Source organism: Emys orbicularis, chromosome 1 (genome assembly GCF_028017835.1).
Source record: "Emys orbicularis isolate rEmyOrb1 chromosome 1, rEmyOrb1.hap1, whole genome shotgun sequence".
NCBI classification, from domain to species: domain Eukaryota; kingdom Metazoa; phylum Chordata; order Testudines; family Emydidae; genus Emys; species Emys orbicularis.
Genome location: NC_088683.1, coordinates 191750015 through 191764319, shown reverse-complemented (window position 1 = coordinate 191764319; position 14305 = coordinate 191750015). Strand labels below are relative to the sequence as shown.

The following is a 14305-nucleotide window of genomic DNA, read 5'->3' as shown; positions in this document are numbered from 1 at the left end:
TTAATTTTAATGAAAGATGTGCAGGTAAATCTCCTTTACTGCTCGGAAAATCTCTACCTTTGTGTCTCTTTATACTGCAATTGAATGTTCCAGTGAATTGTTCAGTAACAAGTGAAAATAAGTAGACTAGGCAACACTTTATTGTTCAATATTAGAAGCCGATCCTGCTTTTATTGAAGTCAATAGAAAAACTGCCATTTTCAATTACATGTATTCTGGAAGTACCACCATCTGTGGGTAGACTATTTAGAGACAGCACCAGTAAAAATGATATGTGGTTGTTAGTTTAGTAGTCAGAATACTTCACTTACCCATATACAATTTTCAGGTGTTCACAGACACACAAACTGTGTTTAATACAATACAAAATATATATTCAGAATAAGAGATTTGGAATTTCTTATGAGGAGGCAGCAGACTGCATTGACACAGTGCGTGAAAAGAATAAGCTTTTCAGTGACATAGTGACAGGGGACAGAAAATTGAGGTTCATCAAAGGCAGGGAGAAAAGTTTGTCAGAAAGGCTGTAACGTGCTATTAGTTGAATATTGTTGAGAAATTTAGTGGTTGAGTTTTAAGTAAACTGTAATCAATCATGTGGCAGAAAGTTAAGCAAATGGGGAATAACAATAATTAAGCCTAGGAGCTATAAAGACATGAATCAAGACCTAAAATCAATGTTAGGAGAGAAACAATATTAATACCAGTATATGCGTATACTGTCATTTATTCCAAAGGATCACAAAGGAATTTACAAAATGATACAAAAAGATCAGTTCATCTGTTATTGAAACACAACAACTGCAGTGGTGAAATATGGCAGACAGCTCTGAATCAGTGCACAGCATGCAACATTCACAAGAGGAAGTGAGGGATGTGATATAAGTCCGTATGTAGTTAATTATAGTGGTGCAGGAGTGCCGCTATAGTTATTGTTGCATCATATCTGTTTAGATATCAGCCTAAGTCCTCTAAAATCAATCAGCTTAGTCAGATTTCACTAAAATTTAGTGTCCCTCAGGAGGGTGGGAGTAGGATAAGTGATCCAAATTTGGGGTCATTTGACCAAAAGGTTCCTGAATTATAGGCCTTTCAAAAAATGTGATTTCCTTCTGCTGACTTGTACTGTTAAACTGAGAGGCACTAGTTATTGGATGAACATGCCGATTAAAATAAATAAATTGATATTATTTTTATATATATAGAAAAATAAGAGAAACAAAAAAAATGAGGTAACAAATATGGGAGCAACCATAATCATAGTAGAGTCACCTGCTTGGGGAAGAAAAATTTTAAGTAGTTTCTTGAAGTGCTGAGAGCTGCATTTCAATAGGGAGTGATTTTCATGCCCTACCCACCTGGAATACCTCAGAATAATGAAATACAGGATCAGATTCTGTGCCTCTAACTCAGGGAAACTCTGGTAATGCCAAGGGAGTGGAAATGTCTTTTAATAGCCCTGCTTGGGATCCCTCCACTATGAAGTAATCCCCAGCAGGTATAGAGTCGGCAAGTCCAGCTTCTATGTCTGTCTCCCTCACCATAGCCACCAACATGGGTGCACCTTTGGGGTCAGGAGGAGTGTGTCAGGGTTGAAGGGGAGCTGGAAAGACTGGCCAGAGTGCAATGTGGTTTGGTTAGCCTCAGCTGGGATATAGTCCCTAGAAGCTCATAGTCAGATGGCACAAGTAAGAGCAGCCCCTGGGCTCTGGTCAACCATGCTAGAATTGGGGGCAGAGACTCTCGGGGCCCTTACAGATTCCCTCACTGCCCCCATTCTGCTGTGCCCAGCAGAAGCTCAACGTTGCAGGGAAGCTGCCCCACAATATTCTGCTTCCCTTTCTGTCCTCCGCTATTGCTGAGTTTGGCTGAGCAATGTTAGAAAGGTGCTATATTCTACTGCACGGAAGGCAGCATTAAAATTGATGGGAAAAGTGATTTCTCGGTACAGTCTGTGTATCAGTTCGAAAAGCTCTTTGGGATCCTTCAAGTGCCTTTAAATTGTAAATTATTATTACACATTAAAATTAAATACGTTTCCCATGGAGAACAATTTTTGTAACTTTATGTTTCAGTGCCAAGAAGCTAGAGTAATTATATTCAATTTCTTTTACCCATTTCCTTGTATTTCAAGTTGACAAAGTAGCAGGATTTACTCAAGCAGAAGTAAAGCAGAACATAAAAAATGTCTGTCTGTTGCTGCATTTTAATATGCAGTGCTCAAACTGAGTTAATACTTTAAAAAGTATTTGTCAGTATTTGTTTGATTAAAAACCATGTACTGGCTTTAACAGTATTTCTTCTCCTTCCATACTTCCATCCTTTTTAACAAGAAAAATTTCCACAAAAATGCACAAGAATGATTTTTTTGCAAGAATATTAATAGAAAGTGAAAATTTTGTAAATGCTTGCGCAAATGTGCTCGTGAGAAGATTCACTCCCAAAACGTTCATGCAGTCAGAATTAATTGATTTCCTTGCCCCTTTTAATAAAAAATGCAGTCATCCAATTAGGAAACAGAAATGATACAGCTGTTTTACACCACCACTGGCCTACCATTAACATCAAAGAGTGAGAAACTGAACCAAATAATTCAAAACAACTCACAGGCTGAAATTTGGTTGCATAAAACAAAAGGTGAATAATTTCAAATAACTGGCATGTTTATAAAAGATCAAAATCTGTTTGCTAATAATTCACTAAACTAAAAAGATGGGAGGGCAGATAGATACAAAGTACTAATCCATCACTTTCAGAAACGTTCACTATTTTAAGGCACCTCAATTTTGAGGCTTCCCAAAATGAAACCTGTTGGTTTCTATCAAAGTTCTGCATCCTCTGCACCTCTGAAAACCAGGCACAAGCTATGTTATTTTAGGAACCAAATAGTTTGAAGCTTAGACAACTAGTGATTGCTTCTGAAAGTGTGACTGCATAGCCACTCAATAAATTATACACTACAAATAGGTCAGCTGGCACATAAACTTAAATTGGAATGGTGGAAGTGCACATGTAAGCTTTCCCAAATTTTGAATTGTGTGAGAAATAATATTAAATGTATTAAAGACTCTCTCTCGATAGAGATATACACTGAAACCTAAGTTTGCCGTATTTGTACTTTCTGATTTTTAACTGATATTGCTGGAAATGACCTTGATGAAGAGCAGCAATGCCCTCCAGTGGCCAGATTTATCCTTCACAAATGTGAGATCCTTTTTGATTTTCCTTTGATTCTCAAGTACAGGCTTCCTTAAAAGATTTCACCTACAATAATTATGTCAGCAAAATATATGTTCATGCAACTTAAGCTTTCTTGGCATGTATTATATCTGATAGCAATGAGTGTTCTTACAGTACTCTGCACAAATATTTCCACACCAATGGCAACAGAAACGTAAAGTACTATAGGAATGCAAGACTACAGTGGAAAACAAAAGACAGTAGTAAAGAATTAAGGCTTCAGTAAATAATCTACGATCAAATCAGTGTCTCTGATAATGAGCTCATTTACTTTATAGTTCAATGTATTGTAAAGCTTCTTAGCCCTTTGGCTATGTTTATAGACAATTTAAAGTGATTTGTGATTAATTGGTTTAAAAGTAAACAATTAACAATTGAAATCCAAATATTTTAATATCTGGGTAAAGCAGAATAGACTGTAGGATAAGTAAGTAACAGAATCATTCCTTCCGCAAAGCCAATCAGAAAAAAAAAGGAGAACAAAATCAGTATGATTTCCATACATTTGTATTTTTTTTCGTGTCTCTATTGTTTGAAATATGAATAATTCTTCCTCTTCTTTTTCAAAGGAGTTACTCTGGTTTTACACTGATATAATTGAGATCAGAATTGTGACCTTTGTCTTTAACTGTAAAAACAAAGTTTTATTAAGATCATTTTGAAAAAAATACTTAGATTTTCATACATTATTTCTTTTTAGCTATGACTTTACCAGTGTTTCAAAAATCTACTCAGCCACTTGCATGTGGAAAGTAACTTTGTTTTTCTTGTTCTTTATTTAAATTCATGACTAAAATACCATTTCTTTTGTCATTAACATCATAATTCTAAATAAAGGCAAACAGAAGTTGAGGTTTAGCTACTAAATTCCCAGGGCCATTTTCCAAAGCTGGATTATATGTAACATTTGGGCTTGGCTTGCCTCTGCCCAATATGTTATCTTTTATCCACAGGCATTGCTGAGCTATACCTGCTGTCCACTGAAAAGAGTCATGATTCAGTGAAAAGACTAATTCTAACAGAGCATTTTACTATAAACCAATTTTTCAAGCAATGTTGTCAGCAAGCAGATTTTCCTTAGCTCCTAGCAGCTGGAAATAATTTTGTTGACATATTGCACCCACTTATGTTGTTTCCACTAACTACTGAATGATGAAACATCTTAGGTGAAGAAAAAATATTATTCCAGGCAGATTCTAGCAGATTCTAGTGTCAGAGCTGCTGGGGGGGCTGCACTTAGAACTTTATCAAATAATAGTTAATTAACTCTTTGCTGATCAAGTTTTTTTCTTATGTCTCTATACTGAGAAAAAATCTGGTATTGAAGAGAATCAGAACAGTCTGCCTTTTGTAGCCTAGCTCTTACCATTCATCACACGGCACAGGTGTGGCAGATATTTTATGTTTCAATTCATTCACTCATGGAAGTAATTTCATATTTAATATTTGCAGGCTATCCAATATTACCCTTAGAGGTATACATCAAGCTGAAATTTTATAAGGATTCTCAGAGAATAAGGTGCCCAACTCCCATTGAAATTCAATGAAAGTTGGATGCCTTACTTCCTTAGGCTCCTATGAAAATCCCATATTAATACATACTCAGATCTATATTTAATTTCCTGATTTCTCCACTGATGGCCATTCTCGTATTACTCGTGGTTTACTAGACATCAAGCCAAGTGTTCCATTGTTATCCTGATACAGTCCTCTGGATTGAACAGAAATTGGCCCCTTATATCTGGCCTTCATGTTGAATATGCCTACAGGTGAGGTTCTTTCATTGACTTGGAATAGTGCAGTACTTTCCTGTTCTCCCTTTGAGGTTGACTTCATTTTTATCACATTCATGGCAGTGCCAAGGAGCTTGGGTGCCTTTGCTGAGTCTGACATGCACCCTCACTTGTCCCTCTGGATGCTACCTATTTGACATTTTTTTAAATGTGTAACTTCTAAATTTGTTCTTCAGGTATATCTTTAAATCACTCATTATTTATTCCACAATTGGCTATTCCCTTAGCCTTCCTGACAGACTCCCTCTTTCCTCTGCCAACTCCTAAAATCATTTAAAGCCATGCTATTAGTCTAATCTTCACCATCCCCATCACTCACATGCTTCTCTATTAATGTTTACTCATGTACACTGGCTGTTCCGCAAGGCCCTCATTCAGCAAAGCACCTCAGCAAGTGCCTAACTTAAAGTATGTGTTTAAGTGCATTGCTTCTGTTGCTGACTTTCAAAATCCTTAAGGCTGTGACAATATTTTTCCTTCAGCAATTGGTTTATTTTGTATTCACTAGCAAGTGTTTTATATTCAAGTTATAGCCAAGCTGCTGATCAGCCCATCACTTCTATTTGCAAATTAAAAATATAGAATTGAATACTGAATGTTTCAATATGCTCCAATGGCTTTCTTTCTGGGAAGGGATGAGGCTCACAGGCTGTATAGTTACTTTCAAAGCTAACCTGTATATTTATTCAGACGCGGATCACATTTTAATTTTGTAAGACCCTGTGGGACTTGTGATTGGTGATACAGAGTAAATTTCTCAGAAGTGTCTATCTGACTTAGGAACACAAGTCCCATTTTCAAAAGTGACTTAGGGTACGTCTACACAGAGTAAAAGACCTACGGCATGGCCACGGCTGGCCCGAGTCAGCTGACTTGATCTCGCAGAGCTTGGGCTGCAGGGCTATCAATCTCAGTGTACATGTTCAGGTTCAGCCTGGGCCTGAGCTCTGGGACCCTCCTCCCTCCAGTTTGAGTCCAAGCATTGACACAACAATTTTTGAGCCCTGGAGCACGAGCCCCATGAGCCCAAGTCAGCTGACTTGAGCCAGCTGCGGGTTTCATATCCCTGTGTAGACATAGCCTGAGACACTTACAACCAGATATTTCACTGTATCTAGAAGCCTAAAGATGTAAATGCCTAGGCATCTATCTGCATCTTTAGGTGCTTATTGACACCGTTAGGTGCCTAAATACCTTTAAAAATCTGGCCCTAAGTCCCAATGACTTTCAATGAGACATAGATGCTGGCACATAAGGGTGGGATTCCCAATGGGGGCTCAGGTTCAGTGTTGCAATGCCTAATGTTTAGCCACCCTGCAGACAAGTGGAATTCACAACTATGAGTTACATGCCCAGGCTCCCTATGCAATACATGGGAGAGTTAGGCTCCTAAAAAAGGATTCACAGAAACCAACATGGTGAGTGGGGAGCCATCTCATTAGCCAGTAGGAAATGTGTGTGGGGCCCATTCTGTTAGGCAGCTTCTGACAACATCTAACAGAGCAGGCCCAGAAGTGAGATAGATGGAGGAAAATCTAGTCTGAAGATCCTCCCAGGGCTACTCATGAGATAGGCACTGGGCATCAGGACCTAAGCAGCTGTGCACACGTGCACTAGCAGATTTTTAGTGGTCTAGGGAATTTAGGTGCTTATAGGGTTAGGCAAGAGATGAGCAGAGAGTCTGAGGATGTAAATTTTGGACGTTGGCAACTAAAGTGGCAGTTCAGTGCTTAAATCCCTGTGTGTACCTGCCTTGAAATGCCTAAATCAGTTTTGAAAAGGGGACATAAGTGCTTTTGAAAATTTTACCCATATTTTATAGATTAACAGGTAAGTTAAAAATAATAACGGAACATCATCTCTATGCTTTGCAGCAGAATTGATTTTTTTTCTATTACAAGTTTTTGTTTTCATTTTTGTTTTTTAAAGATATGCTCAAGCCACAATATTTGGATCCAGATGTAGATTCTGAACATAATAAAATTCAGGGATAAATAGGTTGAGTTTTCATTTGGGTCTGTCTCTGTTAATATTTAGTGTAGCAAGATTAAAATATAGGTAAAGTTTATTTATATAACAACTTCCTATTATTTCATAGGGCCTTATCCAAAGCCTTCTGAAGTTAGTGGGAGTGTTCCCATTCACAGATTTCAATGGGCATCAGAACAGGCCCATAAAAAACAAATGTCAACCCCAACTCTAGCTGTTTTATATCATTTGGTTTGCATGTTCCCCCAATGCCTGTGGGTTACTCACTGGGCTCTTGAAAGAGCAAAACCACACCAACTCCAAACTCGGCTGATTCCTTAATAGATCTAAAAGGCAAACTTCAAGGCATAACCTATTGCTGTAACAATGCTTCCTCTTTTCCCATTTCCTTTGGGAAAAGGCAATAGTGCTAGCCCCAATATTTTTAAAAGTATAAAGTTAATAAAGAAATCTTAAGCTCATAATTTCACTAATTCTACCTAATTGAAGCTATATGGGCATGAAAACTCAGAACTGGAGGTAGATTCTGAGACAAATTCTGTCCTGATTTACACTTATGCAATACCATTGTTTTCACTGAGGTTTCATGAGATGTCAGAACAGAATATTATCCTTGGTCACATTGCTGCTTGTTACTGCTACCTCTCTCAGATTTCCTCCTTCTCTCAAACACTGAATAGTGTCAAAGTAGTTAAATAAAGATGAGCTGTGCCTATCCACGTTAGGTGTTTATAAGGCACCTGTCACCTTGCAGTATCCAGTAAAGAGACATGATGAAGCTGAACCCACAGTTCTAGGAAGAGTATTTTAGTTCTATTATTCTACAAAATTGCAAGAGGTCCAATACAGTCTGTGGAAGATTGTAAAATGAATTAACCTAGCTGTACATTCTCTTATGGTACCTGATTCCAAAGCAAAACACTTTCCTCTCAGTCTCCATAAATATCTTGTCTGGTCACTCCTGGGTTTATTTTACTGTAGGAATATGATTGGTTTTTATCTGCTTTTAAAGCTCCATTTTTCACAGAAGGGAACAGTGTTTGGAACCTTTGCCATCACCATCACTTTAGTTTTGGTGAAACTGGCCCTTTTCCTCTTAGAAAATGTGAATGCAGATGGTGAAAGCTGATCTTTGCTTGATCTTGATCTTTTCCATTAGGCATCAGGAAATGATCAGGTAAAACTCCAAGTCTCTACAAGATCATCAAAGAGAAAAAAAATGAAAGTTTTACTTTCTCCTAAACTGTACAGCTGTACATTCTTTATATATACACAACAAAAGAAAGAGTTAACTTCTCCAAACACCCATTATGGATATTAATACATGGACAAATCCTAAAGTCCTTTTTCAGACTACACCAGATTATCAAAGGTATTTAAGCACCTATTCCCATTTATTTCTATGGGAATCAGGCAGCTAAATACTTTTAAGACACTAGACTTCAGCCCTTACTTTAACTCCAAATAAAGATTTCCTATCTCATGATCTGGCTCTTTATCTTTAAATATTCATCTGTGGTAATAATTCTCAAAATGCTTCATCTTTGTCTCAGGTTCAAATTCAGCCCAGGCTGATAGCGAGCAAGAGAGTGATAGGCATTACCATCCGATGCCTCTTTGTTGGCCCATGGCAAGTAAGTTGATAGTTTCTATCCAGCTTTTAGAATGATTGTGTTCATAAAACAAAAGCCTCCAGCACAACTGGCACTGAGCAGCCTCAGCAGTGAAGTCAAGGACTGAAAGGGCATGGAAGCTTAAGCTACCATTTTACCCATAGTGATCCCACCTCCATATTAGTGTTCAGGCACATTACAGAGTTGTGTGGGGAACAAGGTACTATTGTTGTCCATTATTAGAAATATTGCAGAAATATTGTTTTCAACTGAAAATGATGTTGACTAAATAATATGATGATCCCTTTGACATCCTACATTTATCTCAGTCATCAGTAATTCTGATACCTTATACTAAAATTCTTCCTTTTTATGTATTAGATTGTGACTTGGACTATACACCTGCTTTTATTCCTTTGAATGGGCTATCTGGACCTTCCTTGGGCCAGGTATGTGGAGCTATGGCCCCATTTACTCCCTTCCTTCAGCAGGTCAGTGAGGTGGATTAGAGATCATGCAGAGCCTTAGATCGACCTCCTTTCTTACTCACCAGTACAGCTGAACCTGTGCAGGGCGTGTCATAAATTGCTGCTGGTTTAGTCCAGCAGAAAATCACACCCCTTCCCCTCTTCCTGTCAGAACAAGTAGAAAGCCGGAGAGGAATCATGACTGAGATGTGTTTCTAAGTAACAGTGTCATCCAGGACTATGTGAGAGATGGTACAATTCATACACCATGCCTTACAGAGGGCTGTGCCTAAGGTTGCAATCTGGCCCTATGAATAGTTGAAGCATGGCATGGATACTATGATTAAACTAAGAATAGATAATTTGCTTTTCTTTGAGTATGTGTCAATGTAGCTCTTTCTCAATGCACTCTAGGTGCACATGTCCCCATGTGCTTGAGACTGGATTTTTTTTTTAACAACTGCATCTGTTGGGGCTGCGCACATGCTCTGTGCTGTCTTGTGTTCCCTCATGAGAGCATAAATGGCAAGGCAGTCATGATCGTCCCTCGGTTTCCTCTGAATGCCTGTGGCAGCAAGACAGAACCTAGCTGGTATCCGACTCACTAGACTTTAGCTCCAGCTAAATTTCTCAAAAGCTTCTCTAAACTTTCTAAGACTCAGGAGAACTATATTTATTCTATTATTTTTACAACCCCAGTCTGCTCTAGTGGTTGTCAAACTGAAAGCTGCTTGCAGAGCCTCCTGCACGACCCTCCAGCCTGTACAGACCCCTTCCCAGTACACACACACCCATATAGATTTTTAGAATGACAGACTTCAAGCCTTGTCCATCCTGTAATGGGCTAATTCCATTCAAAGACAGCCATAGCAGATGCTGGTTCAGCTTAGGGAGAGTCTCACATCCCAAACTGGTGATTGGTCTACCTCTCCTTCTCTACAGAAACCCACATGTCCAGGGATACAAGGTTGAAGCTCCATCTTCTGGACCAATCTATGAGAATAGCATCAGATTCAGAGGACTCAAATTTGAAAACCTCCTTTAATGGTCAAGCCCATGTCTTCCAGTGGTCTATCCAGCAGGCAGGAAACTCTGAACATCTCTGCAAAGAGGGTAGTACTGAAGCCTGACCAGTGGCAACATTGATGTTGACATTGGCACCAGTAATGAAGCTATCAGTGGCCTCAAACATCAGTGCAGGGTGCCATAAGGGGCTGACCCAAGAACTGATGCAATAGCTGAAGATAAAGCTTGAGATGCTCTCATAAGAGGGACACAGGAAGACACTCCAGCCAAGGTAAGCATGGTGTCAAAGATGGGCAAAAAAGAGCGGACTGTGCTGCAATGAACTCCATCAATACTGGGATCAGCACCAGAAATACCCCCAGCAAAATCAACTCTGGCACCAACAGTGAAAACTCAGAGTGTACTGGAGCCACACTCAGCACCGATATGGGCACGTGTACCATTACAGCCCCAACTGATACCACCCTACCAGATGATACTATTTATGGAAGAAGCATATTCCTCATCACCATCCCTTGGACACATCTTTTTGTCAGCATCGAGGAGAAACCCATCGCCACTGAGATTACTAGCAGTGTCACCAAGAGACCAAAGGATCTCTACAGACCTCAACCACCGGAACACCAAGACTGGTGCTGACCTGGTCATCTACTTGTTAACCTCCATACATATACAGAATGCCACCATGGCCCTACTGAGGCTATTGGGGCCCAGCCAGTTGGGCATCTAGATGATGGTCCCCACCTTTATAGAAGTGGAGAAAATCCCATTCTGTGGCTTCACTAGTGAGACCTTAGTCTCCACAATATTGAGACAAATGGGACCTGGAAGCTGAATGAACCCTCTTCTCATCATCCCCAGATGAAACAGTAACCTTGGCACCAATGCTGGCACTAGACAACTTCAAGGTATGGATCAAGGACACCTTAGAGATTAAGACTTTGGTCATCTGCAAAAAAAATCTCTCAAACAATTCAATATTTTGTCACCTGCTGGTTCCTCCAGGATTGCCCTTCCTATAAATGAAAGCCTCTTAGACCCAGCAAGAACTTTGTGGCAAATGCCAGCCAATATTTCACCTATGGAAAAACATGTCAGAAATGATACCAGGAACTTCCCCTTGGGGTTTTGATTATTTTTACTCCAACACCCAAACCTGGTCTCAGCTGTCCAGGAGAAGTTGAGCTCTGCCAAAAACATGCATAAAAACAAGGATTGTAAGGTCTGTTTGGAAGAAATGGTCTTGCTCCAACTGAAGGTGACCAGCTGCCCGCCATTGCTGGCCAAATAAAAGTTTTTGACATGGGACAGAGGGACACCCTTCATAGCTAAGTTCCCTCATGAAAACAGAGAGGAGCTGAAAAGACATCATAAAAGGACTGCTCCTGGACAAGTTGGCACAAAGGTGGCAATGGACACTTCTGACAGTGCGGAAGTGACCATGTAGAGAGTTTTGTGGCTCCAAACCTCAAGTATCCTTTGCAAGGAACAATCCATGATTGAGGACTTCCCCTTTGAGGGTTTAGGGCTGTTAAGCAAATGGACAGATAGCACCCCACATTCACTGAAAGATTCCACAGCAATCCTGTATTCACTGGGGATCTACATTCTCCCACCCTATTAAAAGGTGTACTATCCTCAACCATTGCACCAACAAACAACACTCATTCTGTTGTACCACCGACTAGTGGAGTAGCATGCCAGGAAATGCCTGAGGTACAACAAGGTGCATCAACCTTCCTCAATCTCAGCCCCTCACTCTTCTGTGATCACCACCAGCAAATTTGATGGAATGGTTGAGAGCTGCATAGAAACTAATCCGGGGAACACAAACTTTGGTATGTACCTCATACCCTTCTACCAAGCAGGATCTGTATAACATCAGACAGATGGATATTGGGAATCATAGACCACAGCTACCCCAAATAAATCCGTTCACTATGCCCTACCCATCACCTTCCCTTTCCATCTACAGAGACCCTTCTTCTGAGAGCCTATTACAAACAGAAGTGGCCTTGTTGCTTCAGCTAGGAGCCTTAGAGGTGGTTTCCTCAAAAATACAGGGGCAGAGGTTTCTACTTCTGTTATTTCCTTACTCCTAAGGAAAAAAGGGTCTCTTTGTCCCATCCTAGCCTGAAGAAACTCAACAAATATATAGGCTGTCTCAGGTTCAGGAAGGTTACATTTGCCTCCATCATCTCATTGCTTCAAGCTCAAGGTTGGTTTGCAGTTCTTGACTTGTAGGATGCATACTCCCATATGGTGATGAATCTGGCCCACTGGATGTACCTATGATTTACAATGGGGTTGAACCATAACCACTACAGGGGGCTAGCCTTTGGGCTCGCTACAGCACTTAGTGTTCACCAAGTGTCTAGCCATAGTAGCAGTGTATTTAAGGAAACAAGGAGTCCATGTCTACCCACATCTAGGTGACTGGCTGATTAAAGTCAGGTCCCAGGTGGAGATTGAAGCAGCCCTGAATTCCACTTCAATGAGCCTTCCTACCAGAGGACAGGATCCGGTCCCTGAAGCTGATGGAGGATGACCTCTGAACAAGACCTATGACAGTATGTACATGTCTGAGACTCCTTGGCTGTTTTTATGGTGCACATATGTGATGCCACTTGCCATACTTCACCTGCAGCCTCTGCAGTGCTGGCTGAAGATGGCTCACTCTCCATCCACACACTTTATGATATTACCAAATGAATTTCAATCTCACCCTGTATCCTTCAGGAAGTTAACTTATAGCTAAACCCATTAAATGTACAAAACACCCATTTTAGTCCCTTCCCTGATGATGGCATTGGTCACAGATGCATCAGGGACAAGATGGGGTACCCACTTGAATTACCTGAAAATGAAAGGTATTCTGGTCTCAGGATCATCTAAAACTACACATGAATATCTTTGAACTAACAGCCATCAGACTAACTTGCATGGAATTCCTACTCACCCTTTGAAATGCCATTCAGATCCTGATTGACAGCATGTTGGCGATGCACTATATAAACAAGCAGGAAGGTGTTTGATCATTCCCTCTCTCCCTGGAGATGATCAATTTCTGGGAATGGTGTCAACAGCATGGAGTGACTCTGAGGGTTCTGCACCTACCAGGGGTCAACTAAGACCTGTCAGACTTTCGGAGCAGGTCATGAGCCATAAGTATTCACTGCCGGGACTCCTGCCCCAAGGGAGGTGAGAACACTGGCTCCCTTCCAAATGTCTTTCAACTTTGGCGGTCTTGAGGACTATTGTGTGCCTTCCCACCAATTCCCCGGATTCCCAGGATCATATCAAAGATCAAATGGAACAAAGACACAGTCATCAGCACCTTATTGATCAAGGCAATTTTGCCTTTTGGATAGCCTACAGATGTCCTGCCAGCCACCCATATGCTTTTCCATCTATCCAGACATGTTCTCACAGAGCCAAGGTTATTGCACCTGAACCTACAGTAATTGCATCTGATGGCCTGGATGTTGGCTGGTTGTGCAGGATTGACATAGACTGTCTCCTGACTGGTCCAGGAGATTCTTTGCAGGGTCATAAACCCTCTACCAGTGAGATTTACACTTTGAAGCAGAAAAGAATTTCCATATGATCAAAACAATGTGAAGCCAGCTGATGTCAAAAATTCTGTACTGCTCGTGAAGTAAGCAGGACTACCCTTTAGCTCCCTTAATATCCATCTGGCAACGATATCAGCATGTCACGCTCCAGTACAGTCACTCTTGGTCTTTTCAAACCCTACAGTGTTGAGATTCCTTAGGGGAATTCTTCATATCTGTCCTCCAATTAAGGACCCTACTCCCACAAAGGAGATTAATGTGGCTCTCCTGTAGCTCACAGAGCCAGCATTAGAAACATTAAGGAATGCTTGTTTTATCATCACACCATCTAGACGTTTTTTTCTCATAGCCATCACATCAGCACGAAGAGTCAGCAAATTACAAGCTCTTACAGCTGGGCCACCATATACACCCTTCCATGAGGACAAAGTGGTGATGAAACCGCATCCTAAATTCATCCCTAAAGTGGTCTCAGAATTCCACATGAACCAGTCTATTGCCTTAGCTGTCTTCTTCCCAAAGTTGCTATTTAAAAATATCTGGTCTCACATATGGGATGCATGCACACCTAGAGTGGGATCGGCCTTTAGTACAACATCTCA

General features: G+C 40.5%; 1 protein-coding gene across 1 annotated transcript in view; it reads left to right on the top strand.

The window, feature by feature from the left end:
- The window catches only part of TMPRSS15 (transmembrane serine protease 15), a 149230-nt gene that overhangs the window by 18080 nt on the left and 116845 nt on the right, over nt 1–14305 (top strand). The window contains 2 exon segments of the mRNA XM_065421225.1: nt 8576–8656; nt 9017–9084. Coding sequence (XP_065277297.1) covers nt 8576–8656; nt 9017–9084 — 149 coding nt within the window.